At 34.2% G+C, this 24012-nt stretch overlaps 2 protein-coding genes across 7 annotated transcripts in view; one reads left to right on the forward strand and one right to left on the reverse strand.

Annotated features, from left to right (window-relative positions):
• The window catches only part of LOC128557767 (uncharacterized), a 40894-nt gene that overhangs the window by 168 nt on the left and 16714 nt on the right, over nt 1–24012 (forward strand). For 2 of the 6 annotated variants that reach the window (XM_053545997.1, XM_053546003.1), the window contains exon 1: nt 22932–23063. The gene's annotated coding sequence lies outside the window, so the exon portion shown is untranslated. The other 4 variants (XM_053545998.1, XM_053546002.1, XM_053546001.1 and 1 more) reach the window with 4 other exon arrangements.
• On the reverse strand, nt 806–22846 carry LOC128557768 (charged multivesicular body protein 4b-like). Its single transcript, XM_053546004.1, has 5 exons — nt 22522–22846; nt 16828–17005; nt 11077–11191; nt 7713–7839; nt 806–6630 (listed from the first exon to the last, which is right to left on the reverse strand). Exons 1-5 carry the CDS (start codon nt 22715–22717, stop codon nt 6575–6577), a joined length of 672 nt encoding a protein of 223 aa, XP_053401979.1. The 5' UTR covers nt 22718–22846; the 3' UTR covers nt 806–6574.

Below are 24012 nucleotides of genomic sequence, written 5' to 3' on the forward strand. Positions count from 1 at the left end.
TTAGTGGGCATAAACTGTCAATTTTCGCAATTTTGAAAATCCAACGGCCACAACTCCATAGACTTTAGGGAATCAGCTTGGCGAGATATTATATCTATATAAACATTTTGACTTGGTTTGTTTAACATTAGGTAAGAACTGATCGAATCAGAGAGCAGACAACCTTTGCGGATGCCAGCTTGCCAACCCGCCCACCACAATTGGTGATTTCGTAATACCTCCCGTTTCACAGTTGTATAAAATCTACATAGGAAATTTTCTATGATACATGATAACACATTTGTTCGTAACATTAAATTTAAAGTGCGAGGTAACTTTTGAGATATTGCAAAACAAACAGGAAATTTGTGTAGAAGTGTGGATCACACAGTAGATAGTAGGACCAGTGTTGCTTGCTCTTCAACATAACTGGAATGTAGGAATGCACTGACACCTACTAGTACCCTGGGAGCATTAATTGACAAATATTGGCGGTTGCAGTTGCGAAGAGGACAATTATTGCTGGTTCTGACTTTCAATAGAGACACGGTACATCGTAAGTTGGCTTAATACTTTATACTGTCAACACTGCTTGAACGTAGCAATACTAGTGTTCTACTTGACTGATCAGGCACAGCATTTTATCCACTTTGTAACAATCCAGCTAATAACAGGAATTACCTAAGGTCAGGGACATGAAGGTAAGATTACATCAACAATATGCTGAGCCATACTATCATGTTTTTCAGTCTTAATAGATGAAGTAAGTTACTCTTTTACAACTTACAAAGAAAATAGGGTTTCAAACAACAAAAGAAAAGTTACAGAATTTTTAAAAGTTTTAATATGAGCCGTTCAACAGTATGAAATAATCAAAGAGTGTCTATAATAAATTTACAACACTAAGATAATATGGTACAAATCTTTTCACAGATCACCTAGGTTTGTTTTGACTACTGGTAATGTGTGAAAGCATTTCTGATGTGATCTGCAAATCAATGCATCAATAACAACATTTTGTGTCACAGATTTAATAACTGGAACCAGTATGTCTATCAACAAATGAAATGAAGCAGTTCTAGAGGAAAAATATCTGGTAACTTATGCCACTGATGACTTTAAAAATCTACTGAGCTTCTTTTAATATGTTAATTAGACTTAGAAGCATGTATTTTCCAAGAGGAATTTCAAATATTACATGCAGAACAACTGAAAAGGGAGTGGAGTTTGGGCAAGGCGGTTGAAATAGATGATGTATAAATTAACTAAGAACCTATTATGGTTAACCAAATCATAATTTAATCGGTGATCTAATAACAAAATAACACTAACAATTTAATACAAGACATACAGACAGGTAACGGAATATGTGCTTTCTTTCTTTTGAATAAAGATAAATCAAAGAAAATATTTCATGGTGATACAATGCTGTAAAAGCATTAACAGTGCTGTTTTTTCAAAGATGTGTCTATTTATTTAATAATACCTAGGGATATTTAATTTTTGTGGATTCTTGATAAGAAATTCAAAAACATTGTATACCTAGTTGGCAAAATGGTTCATTTCAAATTTAGCTCTACCATTATTTGCTTTCAAAAAAACAAAAATTAAACAAAGATAAATGGTGTAAAACTCTAATGGATACATTTTAATGACAACAATGCACTAAATTGAGAAATAAAACATACATGTATATCTGACACATATACAAACGAAGGACATCACGCATGTGGTTCCTTAACTGAAGTAACTGAGAAAAAAATGTAACATACTTGTTACATCTCAAAGACAGACACAAATACTAAAGGTATAGAATTAAATAACTTGTTCAAACTACCCAGTGTGTTAGGTGTTGTCAACTCGTCTTCCACTGGTTCTGTTGTAAAGTTATAAAAGGATAATCACCAGTCTACAATTTCAGGGCTGTGCAAAAAAACTTTTTTATTTCATTAAAATATACACTTTTTAGAACCAGGCCTTGAAGAAAGGACATTGCAGTAAAATTGCAGAATTAAACAGATCTGACCAGAAATTTGTGACAACTCACTGGTCTAAACAAATTGGACAGGTTTCCAATTAACCCGTTAAGAGGAGCTGCATTCAAGTACAGCCAAGCCTGTGTATAAAGAGACCATTTGAGACCAAAATAAGGCATTTATCTGCTGCTGGTCTTTACTGAAAGGTTGAGTCACATTGAAAATATTCAAGCAGAAAATTAAACTGTTTGCATTTCAAGTCAGGTGACCACTATTCACAGTGTTCATTATCACAGGCTTGTCTGTATCTAAAGGGTACAAAATAAAATACTGACACACTTATTGTATGTTCTTTAAAATGGAAAAGTTAAATAATATACTGAACTTAACAAACCAATCTTAAAAAGTAAATACATAAATGTTATAAATGAACTTTAATGAAGTTTAATTGAACAAATACACAGCAACTACTTAGTTCTCGAGCTCAAATTTGATAAAGCTCAAAAGACCAAAATAATACAAAATAATAATTATTATAACAACAACATTGCTAAGTGTAAAACAGCACAATCAGGAAGTACTCCCCCAGTATAGCGTATTGTTTGAACTACACTTCATATATTGAATACATTTTATATTTTTCAAGAATACTATTAAGAGATGAATAATTTTTTTTTTGAGTTTGTGCAAAATAAAGGACAGAACATTATCAGTTAATCCACTACTGCATTAGCAATTCATGGTTAATTTGTTTGTTCATTTCATATGAACCCTGGGCTATTCAGTTCACTGAACAGAACAACTGTGATGTCATCTAAGTAATGTTTTCCCTGACTACATACAACACTGTTAATACAGCTGCACGTTATCAAAAGGCTGTCTTATTGTAAGCTTGGCACCTTTCCTTTTTACAGTTCAAGCAAAATTAACGTCATAATCTTCAATGGAACAAATAGGGAAAATGTAAATATTGTTAACTGGATGTCCAATTAATTCACATACTGGTATGTTTACTTTCAATTTGAAAGAAAAAGAAAATTAAGTATATGAGCCGTGCCATGGGAAAACCAACATAGTGGGTATGCGACCAGCATGGATCCAGACCAGCCTGCGCATCTGCGCAGTCTGGTCAGGCTCCATGCTGTTCGCTTTTAAAGCCTATTGGAATTGGAGAAACTGTTAGCGAACAGCATGGAGCCTGACCAGACTGCGCGGATGCGCAGGCTGGTCTGGATCCATGCTGGTCGCAAACCCACTATGTTGGTTTTCCCATGGCACGGCTCATATTATTAGGTTTTTCTGTACTGAACAATGGTCAGTTAATCTAAGCAATGTTCATGGAGTCTTCACTAGGATAAACTTGTAACTTATAATTTCCCTACCTTATGAGCTAACTAACAATTTACAAAGTAAATATATAGCCAAACCTCGATAATAATCCGACCGTATAGAAAGAAATCGACTTCTAAAGATGTATCTTAACTAATACTTTTGAGTACACTGAAATTTTTTTATCTCAAATAATCTATACCGAAGCTTAATTACAAATTACTATTTTCGAAAATTTCATATTCCTCGTAAAACCTGCAGGCAAGGCCTTTTGAATACCAGTAATAAGTTACATACACAACAAATATTCAGCAAAAGTATACTATGCAGAAAGTATGAAATTACATCTGCAAAAAAGAAAACATGTACAGTTTCCCCAGCAAAAACAGTTATATTATCCAAACACTTTTTCAACCAGGACAATAACAACTTTGAAGCAAATAATTCCCCACCCCCTCCCTCTCCCCCCGTCCTGCCCCTATTCACAAAAAGCTAATTTTTTCTAGCAAAAACAGAAAAAAAGAAACAATAATGACATAAATACTTACTGATATGTCACATTTAAAAACAAGAGGACCATGATGGTCCTGAATCGCTCACCTGTCCCCACATGACCCAGTTTTAAACCGAGTATGATGTCGTTTTTTTCTATTATTTGATATTGTGACCTAGTTTTTGAGCTCATGTGACCCAGTGTTGAATCTGATCTAGATATCATCAAGATAAAAATTCTAACCAATTTTCATGAAGATCCACTGAAAAATATGGCCTCTAGAGAGGTCACAAGATTTTTTATTATTTGACCTACTGACTTAGTTATTGAAGGCACGTGACCCAGTTTCGAACAAGACCTAGATATCATCAAGGTGAACATTCTGACCAATTTTCATGAAGATCCATTCAAAAGTATGGCCTCTAGAGAGGTCACAAGGTTTTTCTATTTTTAGACCTACTGACCTAGTTTTTGACCGCAGTTGACCCAGTTTCAAACCTGACCTAGATATCATCAAGATGAACATTCAAACCAATTTTCATATAGTTCCCATGAAAAATATGGCCTCTAGAGAGGTCACAAGGCTTTTTAGTAATTTGACCTACTGACCTAGTTATTAAAAACACGTGACCAAGTTTCGAACAAGACCTAGATATCATCAAGGTGAACATTCTGACTTATTTTCATGAAGATCCGTTGAAAAGTATGGCCTCTAGAGAGGTCACAAGGTTTTTCTATTTTTAGACCTACTGACCTAGTTTTTGACCACAGTTGAACAAGTTTCGAACTTGACCTAGATATCATCAAGATAAAAATTCTGACCAATTTTCATACAGATCCCATTAAAAATATGGCCTCTAGAAAGATCACAAGGTTTTTTTGTTATCTGACCTACTGACCTAGTTATTGAAGGCACGTGACCCAGTTTCGACACTGACCTAGATATCATCAAGGTGAACATTCTAACCAATTTTCATGAAGATCCATTCACAAGTATGGCCTCTAGAGAGGTCACAAGGTTTTTCTATTTTTAGACCTACTGACCTAGTTTTTGACCGCAGTTGACCCAGTTTCGAACTTGACCTAGATATCATCAAGATGAACATTCTGACCAACTTTCATACAGATCCCATGAAAAATATGGCCTCTAGAGAGGTCACAAGGTTTTTTTATTATTTGACCTACTGACCTTCTTTTTGATCGCAGTTGACCCAGTTTCGAACTTGACCTAGATATCATCAAGATGAACATTCTGACCAACTTTCATACAGATCCCATGAAAAATATGGCCTCTAGAGAGGTCACAATGTTTTTTTTATTATTTGACCTACTGACCTAGTTTTTGACGGCACATGACCCAGTTTCGAACTTGACCTAGATATCATCAAGATGAACATTCTGACCAACTTTCGTGAAGATCCCATGAAAAATATGGCCTCTAGAGAGGTCACAAGGTTTTTTTATTATTTGACCTACTGACCTAGTTTTTGTCCGCAGTTGACCCAGTTTCGAACTTGACCTAGATATCATCAAGATGAACATTCTGACCAACTTTCATACAGATCCCATGAAAAATATGGCCTCTAGAGAGGTCACAAGGTTTTTTTATTATTTGACCTACTGACCTAGTTTTCGATCGCAGTTGACCCAGTTTCGAACTTGACCTAGATATCATCAAGATAAACATTCTGACCAACTTTCATACAGATCCCATGAAAAATATGGCCTCTAGAGAGGTCACAAGGTTTTTTTATTATTTGACCTACTGACCTAGTTTTTGATCGCAGTTGACCCAGTTTCGAACTTGACCTAGATATCATCAAGATAAACATTCTGACAAACTTTCATAAAGATCCCATGAAAAATGTGACCTCTAGAGTGGTCACAAGCAAAAGTTTACGCACGCACGGACGCACGCACGGACGCACGCACGCACGGACGACGGACGACGGACGCTGCGTGATCACAAAAGCTCACATTGTCACTTTGTGACATGTGAGCTAAAAACTATCTTTCCTTGTTCTTAAGATTAAATATTGTACAACAGACTAAATTTACCATAAAGTTTAAAAAACACCCTAAAGTTTTTTTTGTCCCCATAATTTTCGCAACATTCTTCTCTTAAAACATGACAGAATTAGGCATAAAGTATGTTTATGATTGAAATTCTAAGTTTTTCTTTTATTATTCAAAGATTTTTTTTATTGTATGCAACCAGGATTAAGGATAATCAAATGTATTCTGTAGAATTCAGATAAAAATTCCACCAGTCTGGTCTACTCATTTTTGTGTAGGTGTGTAAACTGTCCCACTAACCTTCTTTTTACACGTTGTGTAAAATTTAATATGTTAGTCTAAAAACTGCGAAAATCACAATAAATAACCTATATTTTCACCAACAGATACTTTAATAGAATAAACTGCAGGTATTGAACATTTATCAAAATAAATATATATATTGGTTGAAATACGAACATAGCAAAACATTGGCTTGAAATCAATTCATGATACCCGTTTTGAGAAGCCACTCAAGGGAAGAAGGACGAAGAGTCTCTCATTGTAGGTGGATGCTTCTGATTTGCTTCATACAGGACTAGTTGAAATTAATCAGAATATTCCGGAAATGGGGATTTGAAAAAGAGGTTGTTTAAAATCAAACAATTCTCCACAATGGTAGCCACTATAAATTTTGACTGTATACCGAAGCACAGTCTTTTTCTCAATCGTTATAAAAAGTGATCACATATATACACACATAATTGTCACATATACACTGTTCACATATATCACAATATGCTTAGCTTGCCCAGGCTTCTAATTCCTTTAACTCATCATCATCCTCTGTAGCTGCAACTGAAATATAAAAATACTTTTTATTAAATAATTATATGACTCCTTGCATTAACTGCTGGTCAATAGTTTATGCTACAGACTGGGCTATAGTTCCATACTAAATGTTGCTGGATTAAAGTCAAATTACTTATGCTTTGCAAATTTCAGCAATTTGAATTACCAACTTTTTTAACTTGCTTTTTTTGTTCTGTTAATATGAAACCATGTTATACATGTAAAGTCTGTCTGACATTCAATTGTGTGATATTTACCAAACACAAACACATAACAAGAGCTGTCACTATTAGTGACAAATGCCCCCGAAGCGTGCCCAAGAATGCTACAGTTGTCTGCGCAAAATATGCCAGAATAGTTTAGGTATGAATAATTTTGTGACCTTAACCTTGACCTGAGGGTTATAAGTGTGACACACATTCTCAAAATGGTTAACATGCCAAGTAATTTTAAAATCCCTCGTTAAATGGCAGAGTTATGGACCAGACAAGAAACAGACCATGTTAACATTTGACTTCTAAGTGTGACCTTGATGTTGGAGCTAGGGGTCAGGGTCTTGCGCATGACACGAAATCTCTATCTAGGGAACATTTATGCCAAGTAATTTTAAAATCCTTTCACTGATGGCAGAGTTATGGACCGGACAAGAAACAGACCATGTTAACCTTTAATCTCTGTGACCTTGACCTTAGAGCTAGGGGTCTGGATTTTGTGCATAACATGTCGTCTCATTATGGGGAACATTTATGCCAAGTCAATTCAAAATTCCTTCATGGATGGCAGTTATAGACCGGACATGAAACAGACCCTGTTAACCTTAGACCTCTGTGACCTTGATCTTGCAGCTAGGGGTCTGGGTCTTAAGCATGACATGTCGTCTCATTATGGTGAACATTTTTGCCAAATTGTTTCAAAATCCCTTTATGGATGGCAGATTTACAGCCGGGACAAGAACTTACATGGACACACAGTGCGATATGATATAATATGCCCACCTTTGGGGGCATAAAAAGACACAGAACAACTGACATAAATGTAACAGTCTCAGTCTGATTACATTCTAAGGAATTCTATAGCAGTCATGTCACCTTTTCTGGATGCCGCTGGTTCTGCTGTGGGTACTGATGGAAGGTTGTCTGCCACTGGACCAACATCCAACAGTTTCTCATCTAATTCTTCTTGTTCTAGTTCTTCTAACTCTGCCATAAGGTCATCCTGAAAAATAATATAACAGTCAATTTATTTTTTCCCCACAAACAATCAGATTTTGATTTATAGTCGGATGTTAACAACATTTCAACACAGCTGTTGGTGGACACACACTAGTCATGAAAAGGAGACATTTTCAGTTACCGGTAGGTTTAATGTTGCTTTTCAACAGTATTCTAGTTATATACAGTGGTAGGTTAATAATAAGCTTACCAGCATTACAGTATTCCGTAACAGTATCAACATGTCCTGTTCTCTAAAACTAACTGACGACTTCACTGCATGAATCGGTTATGGAGAACAAATTAACTTTGACATATTTCCTTAAGTAACAAGAAAAAAGATTTCTTTTATTCATTGTTCTTTAGGTACATTTTTACATTTTACGTTTTTTTCTTTTTGGTTTTTTTACAACCTTATTCACATTTCTGTGTAGTTGATCACTCCTTATACAGTAAATAAAATGATAAACTTTTGCCCGAGACAGAAATATCTTAAGTTTTATTTATCAACAATTTTAACAACAAACTGAGACAAAACCCCTACACCAACAGATGATGATTGTTATGTTATTGTAATATTAGAATATATCTACCCTAACTAAGCCACTCAAATATTACCCGTCGTGACTACCGACGTTGGAATAATCAAAAGCATATGACAACAGTAATTTTAATTTAATGTATCACTTCTTCAAATAGAAATGAGCCGTGCCATGGGAAAACCAAGACAGTGGGTTTGCGACCAGCATGGATCCAGACCAGCCTGCGCATCCGCGCAGTCTGGTCTGGATCCATGCTGTTCGCTAACAATTTCTCCAATTCCAATAGGCTTTAAAAGCGAACAGCATGAATCCTGACCAGACTGCGTGGATGCGCAGGCTGGTCTGGATCCATGCTGGTCGCAAACCCACTATCTTGGTTTCCCCATGGCACGGCTCAAATCATTATTTCAAAAACAACGTGATGCCTGATCTTATAATCATATATTTCCCGTTTTAGTTATAATTTATTGTCCAAGTGACATAAACATCTCTAACGATACCGTTGCACTTCTCCGATATTATCATTATAAACGAGTAAGAATTAAATTCAATGACATGAAAGTATTATTTGACAGCTGAATTTGATTCATTGCCAGCAGACAATTATCCTTTACCTCTGGTACGGAAAGGTAGGATTGAAGGTTATCACGCTTACGGAAATATCTTCTCTCTTGATCCTAGTATGACTGAAAAGTTCAATCATCATGAAACAAAATCAGAAACTTAAGCAGCTCTCCATAAACTTACAGGAAGATACAGACTTACAGTTGAACTTCATACACTTGAACTTGACAGGACCATCAAAGTTTGTTCGAGTTATCCGCAGTTAAAGCCATCAAACTATACACGATGTATTGAGATTTTGCCAGGGCCTGATGACTGACCAGTTTGAGAGAAGTGTGGTGTTTGAATTATCCGAGTTCCAGCAAACAAAGTTCGACTGTATACAGGAATTTTTAGTGCAAAATGTCAGGGAATTTTTTACGCGATAAATCTGTGATTTATAAAATAATAGTACACCGTGTCTTATTGACTACAAAATTTAATATTAATAAATAATACATGGCAGAACCATGTTTTAACATACTGAAACAATACGAAGTGGTAATACACCTACTGAATAATTACATGCTTTTGTTCTGTGTAGCTGACCTAATGGTATATACTCTACTTTGGAAATTTATATCAACTAATTTCCCTGACAGTGCAAATCCCATATCCAGACACCAACAAACATTTTTACTTAACATGCTAAAAGTATTCCCCTTTAAAAGCCACTAATATTATGAAACGATGCTTAAAACTGACTTAAAGTCTGCATTGTGTATATGAAAAATATCTTAGCTAGTTGATCAATAGAAAAGAACTGTGAAATCAAGGTGTATATATCGTACTAATTTACTTTGTCAGAATCATGGTGATTCTGTTGTAACAAAGTCACACTTCAGCAGGGTGTGGCAATAAAGTCACCGGAAAAAAATTGCTGATATTGTCTTTGTCATTTTGTTTTGCCAGAAATAAAACCAGTTATTGCTAAAACGTGTTCAGATATCAATAAGACAACCAGCATGGGTTTTCTTTGTGAGACATGAACCTGAAAATTAGAGCATGCTAAATGAAACATTTTAACAAGACCCGATTTATTTTCCTATAAAACAAAGAAGACTGAAGTTGTGAGATATTAGGCAACAATTCACTGTCTGAATGTCAGTACGCACATTACGTCATAGCATCAAGCAAATATCTAGTGGATGTTGTCAAGGATGTACATAACAATCCTGTTAGAATAATGTTAGAATCAAAATAATATATCTATAACAGTGACTTGCTTTTGAATAAAATCATTGTTCTTTAGATGCATGTTATTATATCACTCAGGCTGTGCTTTTCTGCTATAATTCCTTCGCATCTGAACTCCAAAAATTCAACAACATATCACTTTCCTGGATATATTATTTCTTAAATAACATTCTGATAGTTTAAAGTTGTCTTGAGTTATACGCCTGCTGTAAGTTGCCAATTTGAAAACAAATTTTACATAAGACTTTATCTGAGCAAAGTATGGAAGCTAAGGAAATAGTAATTTTGAGCAAGTGCAGATGACATAAACACAGATTTGTTACAGAAAACAGAAAGTATGAAGTAAGACAACATTGAATGTGCTGGACTTTTTTCTCCAAGTAATATTGCTTATGTTTTACCAAACTACCAAACTTTTGACTGTAGGCTTAATTGTAGAAAAGAAGCCACCATGGAAGACATCTGGTCCAGTTGCATAATGGCAGACTGTTTGCTGGAACACTATTTTTTTTTCACCTACAATGGCCATCCAATCTAAAATGGACCTGACTGTGTGACAAAAACTGTAAACATAATACACTTCTGTATTGATCCAACAGTATTTAGTGATACAAGGGAGGTAACTATTCATTTCTATGACAAAGTGCTACAGACAGTAGCTGTTACTGCAGTTTCGATTAAAATTCCAATTCATTTTATGTTTAAAGATCAAAATCCATGACTTTATGTCTGAACGAAATAACCATTTCTGAAACAGAGAGTTGAGAAGAACTGAGGAAACTGTAAGACTTTAAGAAACAGCTCAATCTGAAAGTCTGACTTATTCTCGTAGAAACAAGGGCTTGCTAAAATGATGCAAAAACAACACCGCACTGCAACATCATAAAATTCTACTTTACCTCATCTAGATCTGTGTTAAATCCTACAGGATTTGAAATAGCATCACTAATTTCATTGGCAATCTCTTGTTGTTCGGCTACATCATCCATTAAATCATGCACTTTGTCCACGTCCCTGAAAAAATAGCAGTATCAATAAACGTCATTTGCTCAAAACAAAAGAGATCATTTTCTCATCTTTTTATTCAATTTTGGGTTTTCTTAAACAAGAAAATCATCAGTCAAGAAATTACAAGGCAATGTAAAACTTCAGAACAATACAAAGGGTTCTCAGCTCGACCAACTCCCATGGAAAAAACTGTGGCCTTAAAATTACACTCACTTAACAACCAAATAAACTACAATTTTCATCTTATTCAAGAGTCTTAGGACTATTTCTACACTGAAAACATTAAATCTTCATTTTCTGTTGAAACTGAAAAACCAGTTCAGATTTCCATTGAAAAGTTTGCTAAATTAGCAATGCTTTCATAAATGTGAATACTGTACTTACATTTAATTGTGTGAGACTTACCAGTACATAATATTATAATCATAGAGCAATGAAAGCTAACTTCAAACTCACCAGAGCATTTGGTAATTTTTAACCAAGTGCTAATATCATCCTACATTTGTTTGACCATACTGTGAAACCTGTTTTGCTATACAGTAGTGAAATATGGTCAATCATAAATACCATTCTTTCAAGTATAAATAAACCGGATTTTAGTGATATACCTTCTGAAAAACTTCATAAAAAGTTCTTGAAGTATGTTACTGGTGTACACAAAAAAGCAAGTAATGATGCTGTTATTGGAGAATTGGGTAGATACCCACTATATTTTGATGCTTTTGTTAGCTCAGTTAAGTATTTTCAAAGGCTATTGTTATGTGAAAAAGAAAGCTATTTATACAAGAGGGCCATGATGGCCCTATATCGCTCACCTGAGTACCATTGCTTTAACCAAAGACAAAAAGAAAAAATTCTTACAAGGTACAGATATGTCAAAATACACTTAAAATTGGAGGTACCATCCATGTTGTATCATAGAAAAGTGGTCTCGGTTTTTCCCTACGGCCATACTAAATAAGCTATTTATAGTAACATAAAAGGGAAGTAATTACAAAATATATTGTAAGCGAACAAAAGAAGGATCTGTCAAATAAAAACAAGAGCACTGCAATGCAACGCAAATGCAGAGAAATATTCACACAAAACAAAGTCATATGACCTTTGACCCCTAAGTGTGACCTTGACATTGAAGTGAGCCATCCGAAACATGCGCTCTGCACCTCGTTTCAATGAGGTGAACATTTCTGTCAGGTTTCTCTGAAATCCATCAAGGGGTTCAAGAGTTACAGAGCGGAAGGGAAATTGCTAACCAACAGACAGACAGACAAACGGACACCGAGGCGATAACATAATACGTCCCTGTGGGCGTATAAAAAGGAATCGAGATCTTATGGTGATACAAGTTGTGTGCAAGTTTGGTTAAAATCAAATCATAAATGAAGCTGCTATTTTGCAGAAAAGGTCAAAATAGCCAATTTTGGCCCTTTCAGGGGCCATAACTCTGGAACCCATTATGGGATCTGGCCAGTTCAAGAAGGAACCAAGATCTTATGGTGACACAAGTTTTGTGCAAGTTTGATTAAATTCAAATCATAAATGAAGCTGCTATTGTGCAGACAAGGTCAAAATAGCTAATTTTGACCCCTTCAGGGGCCATAACTCTGGAACCCATAATGGAATCTGGCCAGTTCCAGAAAGGAAGCAAGATCTTAAGGTGATACAAGTTGTGTGCAAGTTTGGTACAAATCAAATAATAATAAAGCTGCTATTGTGCTGACAAGGTCAAAATAGCTAATTTTGGCCCTTTCAGGGGCCATAACTCTGGAACCCATAATGGAATCTGGCCAGTTCAAGAAAGGAACTGAGATCTTATGGTGATACAAGTTGTGTGCAAGTTTGATTAAATTCAAATCATAAATGAAGCTGCTATTGTGCAGACAAGGTCAAAATAGCTAATTTTGGCCCTTTCAGGGGCCATAACTCTGGAACCCATAATGGAATCTGGCCAGTTCAAGAAAGGAACCGAGATCTTATGGTGATACAAGTTGTGTGCAAGTTTGTTTAAAATAAAATCATAAATGAAACCAATATCGTGCAGACAAGAAATTGTTGACGGACGGACGGAATGACGATGGATGAAGGGTGATCACAAAAGCTCACCTTGTCACTATGTGACAGGTGAGCTAATAACACAAAACTTTATTCTGTGGTTAAGCAGAGACTTGTTAGTACATATACAGCTCATTTAACTGGTACAATGTCTTATATTAAACTAGAACTGTCACAGGAGTGACTTATACCCCCACCATACGGTCTTGTCACAGAAGAATGGCAACCATAAGAAATCTTAAAAATACTTTGGAGTACTTCATCCTGGGCTTCCACATATAAGTAATACTAGTATAATACTAGTATAGTAATACTAGTAAATATATTAAATCTCTAATATTAGATACACTAAAAGTGAATACAAAAAAATGTCTTACCAACCCATGTTACCACAGAAAAATGTATTTACTTTTTACATAGGACTTATAATAAAAAAGTTAGAAAAACATCTAAAATATTGAAAATCTAAAAATAGGATTTCTAAAAATAGACTAATTCCTGGAATTTAAGGGGAAGAAACTCAGTACAAAAGTTAAAAAAAGGTTACTTCCTTTTGGCTCTAAGCCAATCAGAATGAGATATAGTGAAAATACATCAAAATTAACCTTAAATTCTAGGTAAAAGGGGACACAATTCAAGAAAAATTAGTGTCAGAGTTATGCACCTTGTGTCACATGATGTGGGTGATGAGGTGGAACATCTATTTTAAGTCTGAATCAAATCCATTCAGTAGTAACTGAGATATAGTGAAAATACATCAAAATTAACCTTAAATTCTAAGTAAAAAGGGGCATAATTCATGAAAAATTGGTGTCAGAGTTATGCACCTTGTGTCACATGATGTGGGTGATGAGGTGCAACATCTATTTTAAGTTTGAATCAAATCCATATTGTAATAATTGAGATATAGTGAAAATACATCAAAATCAACCTTAAATTTAAAGTAAAAGGGGACATAATTCATAAAAAATTTATGTCAGAGTTAAGCACCTTATGTCACATTATCTGGGTGATGAGGTGGAAAAACTATTTTAAGTTTGAATCAAATCCATTTAGTAATAACTGAGATATAGTGAAAATACAACAAAATTAACCTTAAATTCTAAGTAAAAGGGGACATAATTCATGAAAACTTGGTGTCAGAGTTATGCACCTTGTGTTACATGATGTGGGCACATGATGTGGGTGATGAGGTGGAACATCTATTTTAAGTTTGAATCAAATCCATTCAGTAGTAACTGAGATATAGTGAAAATACATCAAAATCAACCTTAAATTCTAAGTAAAAAGGGGCATAATTCATAAAAAAAATGGTGTCAGAGTTATGCACCTTGTGTCACATGATGTGGGTGATGAGGTGGAACATCTATTTTAAGTTTGAATCAAATCCATTTAGTAATAACTGAGATATAGTGAAAATATAACAAAATTAACCTTAAATTCTAAGTAAAAGGGGACATAATTCATGAAAACTTGGTGTCAAGAGTTATGCACCTTGTGTCACATGATGAGGGTGATAAGGTGGAACATGTATTTTAAGTTTGAATCAAATTCATTTGGTAATAACTGAGATAATAGATTTCGGGACGCGACGGGACGGGACGGGACGGGACGCGACGCGACAAAACTGACTCCTATTTACCCCCCTCAAACATGTTTGGTGGGGGTATAACAAACAGGAGTTGGAAATTTATGTACATATGCTTTATCTAAAGAAAATCTTGGTCAAGAGAAGTACTTTGCAGTTATAAAACTAGAACTGTCACAGGAGTGACAGTTCCCCCACAATACAGTCTTGTCACAGAAGAATGGCAACCATAAGAAAGACATGGCCACAAGAAGGTGCAATTTAAATCGAACTTGACCTGTATTTTATGATGTTACACCTTTGTACCAAAAACATTTAAATCTGTCAAGAACTGTCACTGGAGTGTTTAATGACTCCAATGGTGGATGAAATTGCACAATAGCTTGAGTCTGTGTTAAAAAATATCAAATAATAAGAGAGGTACAGATAAAGTGTATCAAAACACTATATATAAGTAAAATTCTAAGCAAATAGGGGGCATAATTCAGGAAATATTGGTGCAAGAGTTATGCACCTTGTGTCATATGATGTGGGTGATGATGTGGAACAACTACTTCAAGTTTGAAACAAATGCATTTCGTAATAACTGAGATAGTGAAAATGCACCAAAATTAACCTTAAATTCTAAGTAAAAGGGGGCATAATTCATGAAAAATTGGTGTCAGAGTTATGCACCTTGTGTTATATGATGTGGGTGATAAGGTGGAACATCTATTTTAAGTTTGAATTATATCCATTTAGTAATAACTGAGATATAGTGAAAATGCATCAAAATTAACCTTAAATTCTAAGTAAAAGTGGGCATAATTCATGAAAAATTGGTGTCAGAGATATGCACATTGTGTCACATGATGTGGGTGATAAGGTGGAACATCTAATTTAAGTTTGAATCAAATCCACTTAGTAATAACTGAGCTATAGTGAAAATGCATCAAAATTAACCTTAAATTCTAAGTAAAAGGGGGCATAATTCATTAAAAATTTGTGTCAGAGTTATGCACCTTGCGTCACATGATGTGGGTGATAAGGTGGAACATCTATTTTAAGTTTGAATCAAATCCATTTAGTAATAACTGAGATATAGATTTCGGGACGGGACGCGAAAAAACTGACTCCTATATAGCCCCCCCCCCCAAAAACATGTCTGGTGAGGGTATAAAAAAGGAAATTACAACTTGTTTTACTAATTTTAGGATTTAATATTGAAATTGGACGGTATAAACAGGTTCCTTCTGATAGGAGATATTGTGATTTATGTAATTCTGGAGAAGTTGAGAATGAGATAGTCATACATTTTGTCACGGAGTGTACTGCGTATAACACACAGCGTGAAAATCTATATAAGACAATAGGTACGTAATGTGAATACTTACTTCACAGTTGAGCACAAATTCATATCGCTTATGAAGTTATGAGTAATGAAAATGCTGATATTATCAACTACTTTGCAAATTACATCTATGAAAGTTTAATATTATATCCAGCATAGCATAGGCCAGCTAAGCCTAGGAATATTTGGACAGAAAGCCACATAATGATCTTATGGACACTCTGGATGTCCATACAGATGGAAACATTAACACCATTATCTTAAGTGGCTTAATTAATGTGCAAGGGTAACCCCCCTTATATCATTTATACAGTTTGTATATGGTTTTTATGTGGCTGGCTAGAGATTTTAGCCACATTAACACCCAAAATACAAATTCATTCCTTGGTTTTAATTCATGTGTTCACTGTTATAAATGTCATGCCAGAAATGGCCCTGTTTGGAAAATAAAGATATTCTATTCTATAATCATATCAATATCTAAAATATGTATAGCAATATGAATATAGTACTTATATATAACTGTGTGAATACTTACATATTTGTGTGAATAGTATTACTTACACATAATTGTTTAAATACTTTATCATTTATGTGGAAACTGTTCTTAGGCATAATTATACGAAATACTTAAAATACATATAATTGTGCAAATACAGTTATTATACTTACATATTATTGTGTGCTTTTTTCAGAGCTTTTGCAGCAGATCCCATAGCTTTAAGAACCTCCGTATTGGTGCTAGCATTTTCAAGGCACTCTCTCTGAAACTCGATAGTTGATAAAGTTCCATCAATCTGCTGTAGCTGTTTTTCGTAACGTTTCTTCCTCTTTAATGCTTGAAGCGCAACTAGAAATATAAGAAAAATAACCTGTAACAGGCTGTTGGTTTTAAAGCTCTGACTTGATCAATCAAAATGTAAAAGAAGTGATAGCCCATAAAAATGAAGATATATCATACGTAAAAGGCTCTCTACGAGTCCTTCAGGATCTTTGGCAAAACATGTTAGTGCCCAACCCTGTTAGTGTTATTTTTTTGCATGAAAATTCACATACTACACTGTCTGTTCCTTCAATTAAATTATGTACAAAACATCTGGAGATAGACTCGTATATTCTTGCCAAAAAATCAGCATCAGAGATGTTTATGATATGCTGTTACAGATCTCTGCGCGGAAAGAACCCTGTATTTAAATATAATCAAAAATAGTGCCAGAAATCTGTCACGCTATAATTTCATTAACTAAAATGCCACAGACTCACGTTTTATTACTTTAACTATATTTTTAATCCATTTTCATTTTCATCTGATAAAACATAAGAAAATTAATGTAACACAATATATGCATCATTTTGAAAACAAATCAGTGGTACAGAATCATTATTTATGGACATTTTTGTGAATTTAAACTTTCTAAGGTATGTTTCATGAACTTTTTTTAAAATGCTAATATTTATGATTCAATCAAGTTTGAAAATATAAAAAATCTATCCCGATATCAAAAAATAATCAACTTCACATGACATCATCAGTTTCTCACAACAGTGAGTGTGCAGATGTTGCAGTTCAACACTGGTTAGGTAAACAAATGGGGTTACTCCATAACTTAATGGATGTGACCATCAGCAAATAAGAGTTGTGTTAGTTAAGGTATTAGGCCCATAATAGAGTACCTCCTTTTTGAAGAGTACTCAATAGTATCAATACCTACCATGAACCTACTTTGGCAGAAATTTTCAGGGGGGCATAGGTTCAAGCCCTACTGAGACCAAATTTTTTTTCCCTTGTTTTCCTTTTTTCTAGTACGTTTTTACTTCTTTCAAGACTTGTTATTGATTTATTGTACAAAAATGGGAAAAAAATCATTTATTATGCGATTTCTTGCTGTTAAAAGGAAATTTACCTCTAAAACAGAAGTGGTAGAGTTAGATATCTTTAAAAATACTGAGTTACATGCGGTAAAAGTTCTCTATTTTGCCTTCATTCTTTAGACTACATATTGTGGAAGAAATGTAGGTAGGTTTTACTTCTGTCCCAAGGTTATTTTTGAATGAAGTGAGCAAACTTCAAAACAGACCGGCAGGATTCGACCATAATTGTTCAATATTGGAGTTGGAATTCTGTCTGATTAAATCCGTTTACTCGAGGCACCCTAGAAAAAATTATATTGACAGTCTTTATTTTAAGTTTTATGATTGTTTACCAATAGTTTGATGTTTCTTTCATAAAAAATGATGGAATAATAAATTCTCTGAAAACGTTTTGGATAAAGACCACCACTTTGAAATTTTCCTCTACTTGAGCTTTAGGAAAAACCATAAATTACACAAAAGTTATAAAAAACGGCACAGTAAAAGTTTTTAAAAATTTGCATATAAGTGCGAAGCACGGTCAACTATAAGAATATACCGAGCAAATACCACTTTTTTAACATTACTATTAGGGGCCTAATACCTTAAGTTATGGCAGCTTAAACTTATAGTACCTGTGATTTTACCATGGAAGTGTCTAGCCATCCAGTTACTGGATGCCTAGCATGCATTCCAGCCATCCGGTAACCTGACACCTAGCCTGTCCTCTGATTCACTTCAATATTTCTAAATTCTTTAAACTTTGGCAACTTATTTCTTCGTGTTATTCATTTCTCCATTATAGATGCCCAGTTACCTGATGGCTAGACACTTCCTTTTGTCATTCATCAGAGCTTTCCTTGACACAAATTTTTGTGTGTTTTAGTACTCCATATTCCCCAATTACCCCCAAAATAATTCTGAGCTCGTCACTGATGACACAAATGAACTTGCCACCAAATTCATTGTAAACTGTACTATGTAGCAAAGTAGACTGCGCAGGAACTCAATCTGCAATGTTGGCTAAATTTTTTGGCTAAAGGTAATAAGATTTGGCTAAAAGTAAAAAGATTTTTCAATTGGCTAAAAGAAAATTTATCCCAGAGCCACCACTGCAGAAAGTTTAACAATCTGAAACACCTCAAGATCACTGGATAAGTTAAACCATTTAAACATAATGGCTCTGAAATCATATATTTTCTATCGCCTGCTGCATTCACGAAGTAACACTGTGTGGTCTTTAGTATCCATGCTTTAACAGGACTAAATTTTCACTGAAAACATAAACTGTACAACGAAGTCCTAGCAGTGTTACTGTTAGTGTACAAAACTACTGTCCACTCATCTCCTGTCAACTTGTCCCCATTTTGGTCATTTCATCCCCCTTGACGATTTCAAATTGGTCATTTCATACCCCTTTTTCCGGCCCCTCTTTTTTATACTTAAGCGCAAGAATAAATTTCTATTCAGAATTATTTTTATTTTCGCCATTCAATCACCATTATGCATACAATCATATCTAAAAGACTGAAGTACTCAATTACGCCGATTTTAAGTAGTCGATTTTAAGTAGTCGTTGCTTGTGAATCTGTGGACAGCCCTTCAGGGGAGGTAACTAGTCACAGATTGGGACTAGTAACAAGAGTACCGCCTTGCGGGTGCTGACGCTCATCTGATTTTTTTGTATAATAGAAATATTGTCCTACCCATGATTTTCTAAGTCTAAAAAGGGCCATCATTCTTGCAAAAAGCAGGATGGAGTTATGTTTCTTGATGTACAGCGTCCGCTTATGATGGTGAAAAACTGTTGCAAGTTTTAAAGCAATAGCTTTGATGGTTTATGAGAAAAGTTGACTAAAACATAATACTCAACCAAGAAAATGATTTTCTAAGTCCAAAAGGGGCAATAATTATTGCAAAAAGCAGGATAGAGTTATGTTGCTTGCTGTACAGGGTCAGCTTATGATGGTGAACAAGTGTTGCAAGTTTCAAAGTATAGCTTTGATAGTTTAAGAGAAAAAGTTGACCTAAACATAAAACTTAACCAAGAAATCTGATATTTTCTAAGTCCAAAAGGGGCCATAAATCTTGCAAAAAGCAGGATAGAGTTATGTTTCTTGCTGTACAGGGTCAGCTTATGATGGTGAACATGTGTTGCAAGTTTTAAAACAATAGCTTTGATAGTTTAGGAGAAAAGCTGACCTAAACACAAAACTTAACCAAGAAAACTGATTTTCTAAGTCAAAAAGGGGCAATAATTATTGCAAAAAGCAGGATGGAGTTCTTCGAAAAGTCGAGCTAAAAATGGATATTATAACTTAGTTAATGCTACAACGACTTTAATATAACAAAAAATCAAAGTAAAAGGTACAATTTATTACAGTCAAAGTAATGTTTACTTGCTTCATTAGATCTTTCTGTCAATAATACATGTATATAATTGATAATTTCACTGATAAACAGCTAATATGGTGTTTTGTTCTGTTCTTTCATTCATATTATAAATCTGGAATGGGAGCCAAAGTGCACACAGGAGAGCCAGGAATAGGATCACCATGCTCTACAAGATCACAAGCTTCATTGTAGAGGTTCCCGTGCACCACCTACTGCAGTCAAGACTCGAGGCTCCACTGCCAATAACATCAGACACATCAATGCTAGCATCAAGTATATAAATACTCCTTCCTACCAGCCACCATCAAATTGTGGAACAACATCGAGAGGATTACCATCCCGAGACAGCTTCCGGACCGCCATGCAAGCCATGGACATGTCCGACCTCCTAAGACATTAGACAGTCATGATTTTAGCAGTTTTTAATTGTAAATACATAATTTTTAGCTGTTCTTTCGTCTTGCATAACACTCAAGTACAAGTTCATTACATAACATGAAGAAGATCTAGGAAACACTGTATTTTCCACATAAGATATATTCTAAAAGTTTTAATTTACAAGTTAATTTTATATCTTTATTTTTATACATTATCCTGCCTTTCCCTCTAAATAACAGTCAAATTGTTTTAAAGATTCAATTACATTTACTTAAAATGAACTGATAATTTGATTCCAATAGGACAGATCGTGTTTGTATACAAATCCGTTGTATTTTCTATTTTTAGAACTGATATCATAAGACAAAGGTCTGGTGGGCAGACGCCGAGCATCCATGTTTTTTTGTAAACAGTGATGTTTTTTAACAGCTTTAACTTTCTTAAAACACAAATGATGTCAATAATTTTTTGATTAATGGCAAGGATATAAAACAAGCAATTAATTGATTACTTAAATTTTATTAATATTTCGAAATATAATGGATTAATTATGAACGCTTAACTTACAGTGTTTTTTCTAAAAGTTTGGAACATCGTTACGACGCTATTAAAATCATATGTCATTTAAAATTCATTTTATTTTTTTTAAAAAGATGTTTAAATAAGAAAATGTGAAAATCGTAAGCATTTAAAAACTTTTTGAATTTTTAAAATCCATCAATTAGCAAAAAAGTTATTAAAAAATAAAAATTCCGATCCCATACACAAACGATGTAAAAACATTTGTTTTGCCCACCACCAGATAAACAGGTGTTGATGAGTGATGTCATGGCTATCTCTCCTATATCACTTATTCTAAAATAAAGTAAATAAATAAAGGATTATATTATTACTAAGTAAAAAGAACAAAATGACCAAATCCAGGACAAGTTGACTAACCACTAGGGGACGAGTTGACTTGATACCTACAAAACACAATTCACATTTCCGATAAACCCCTGTTTACAGCTTATTTATTCTGTTTTAAAAAATATTATAAAAAAAATACCCCCTTAAGGTAGTTCTGCACATTTGGATCAAACTTTTTTCTATAATGTAGAATTTGATTAAACTCTGATTTTTCAAAATTCACACTATACACAGAAACTTCAGCAAATAAAAAGGATAGGGGGCTTGATTTTTTGCTAGATTGATTTGAAAAATTTGGACCTCACGCATCTTTTCATAATGAAGTCTATGGGAAAATCATAACTTTCAAAACATTTTCGAGAATAGAAATTTTCCTACAATGTAGATTTTGATAAAACTTCTCAAAGTTGTAAATAAACATATTGCCAATACTTGGTGAAATAAAATGAAAAGGTCTATTTGCTTATTTTTGAGATATCTGACCATGATTAAAGTGAACCGACTATTTTACGCTAATTTTAAGACATTATTTTGAATTATTTAATGTAAATTATGGTTTAATATCTTATTTTGACCTTAGAAATATGGTAACAGTGTCATTTTAATAAATTTACTCACAGGTTGTCAATAATTCATAAAATGATTTTCAATTCTGTATGCTGAATACAGACTTTATTCTACGTTTTCCAGATAAATGACGTTACGCCAATACTTCCGGTAAATCAAAAGTGCAGAACTATCTTAAAATTGAAAATGACCAATGACCCACTTTTGGCCTCTAGCAAACCTGCATTCACCAGCCAATCACTGTCAAAATAAAGTTTGTCTTGTTACCTCGTTTATTTTTAGTGCCATTTTTCTTTGCTGTTGTCAGTTCAGAATCAACTTTCTTTTCTAAAAAGTCTGATTTCTTCATCAACATTTCTTCAATTTCTCTCAAACGCTGAATAGCCTCTTGGGGTGTGGGCTCTTTCTCTCCCTTTTTGCCCGACCCAAAAACACGCTGGAAGAAGCTTTGCTTGTCACTCATATTCCTTTCTTGGCTAAATGTGAATTAATGATAAAAATGTATAAAATCTGTAATAACTTGTGTTTTTTTCGCAATCATAAAATGATGATGTTGACTCAATTTCCTTGTTTGTCTTTTCGGCAGAAATCAGTTTTCTGGTTTCTCATTGGTCAAAATGATAATGTATCCCAGCTCAAATATGATAAATTTGGAGTAAGCCGATATACAGACGAAAGTTTGGACTACTTTGGGATTTTACATCCATCGAAGTGAAGTGCGAGATATTGAAAATAGCAAGGGAAAACGAAAGTTGAAAAGTAGTGGAATCCCAAGTTAGAACTTCAACTTCAAGGATTTGCAACTATTTGTAAGATTTCTTTTTATTACATTAAGATATCTTTTATTGTAATGAAAGCGTTATGACTGTTCGATGATACGTTAATCCAAACAGTTATTGAATTAAGAAATACGCTAGGTATTGGTGATCTGACTACATTATGTAGATCCAAAAAAAGTAACGTATTTTTTTTTGTTTGTTTTTATTTTATTCTGACGTAGTCCTATAAATAAGACCCGGCATAACCTTTTTTTATTTTTATGTCTTTTGATTGCAAATTAAAAATAAAATGTATCCTTAAAAAGATTGAATAGATCTATTGAAGGTAAAATAATGTACATTTGTATACATGTACATGTCTAATATTTTGGACAGAATATCTCTGACACATATTTAGCTAGCTATATATCATATGTATATGAAATGAGGATATCCTATTTGCTGGTATCATGTACATTGTAATGTACATAGAGTTATACCTACCCCCCACTTGGTAGTCTGCGCCTGGGGAATTGCGCCATCACTTTAGGTTTGTGTCTGCAGTACTAAAAAATATTGATCTGTGCTTACAAAGTTTCTTTTTTCATCTCTTTTCAATGGACTTAAACAGTTTACACAATAAGACCACATAATGTCAATCTTTGTGGCTTGAAACGCATGAAAGTGTCTACGTCCTTGTAAATGGTTAAACAGTACTTGAAGATAGATAATGTCATGCATAACGAAAATAAAGAATAAAATATTGTTAGTTTAGTTTAATTTTAGTTTAATCATATTTTATTGTGCATATATACAAAAACACAAACAACAATCACATACATCAAATATGCCATATACATACAAATGGGTTGGGCCAAAAGTTATGACAACATTATCGAGGGCTTTAGTTTCCCCGCCTGCTGCTTGAATGAGTGATTTAAGAAGCAGGGCACTAGACAACTTTTGGGGACAGGTACCCATACCCTCAGGAAGGGGAATT

This window comes from Mercenaria mercenaria, chromosome 6, assembly GCF_021730395.1.
Source record: "Mercenaria mercenaria strain notata chromosome 6, MADL_Memer_1, whole genome shotgun sequence".
Lineage (NCBI taxonomy): Eukaryota > Metazoa > Mollusca > Bivalvia > Venerida > Veneridae > Mercenaria > Mercenaria mercenaria.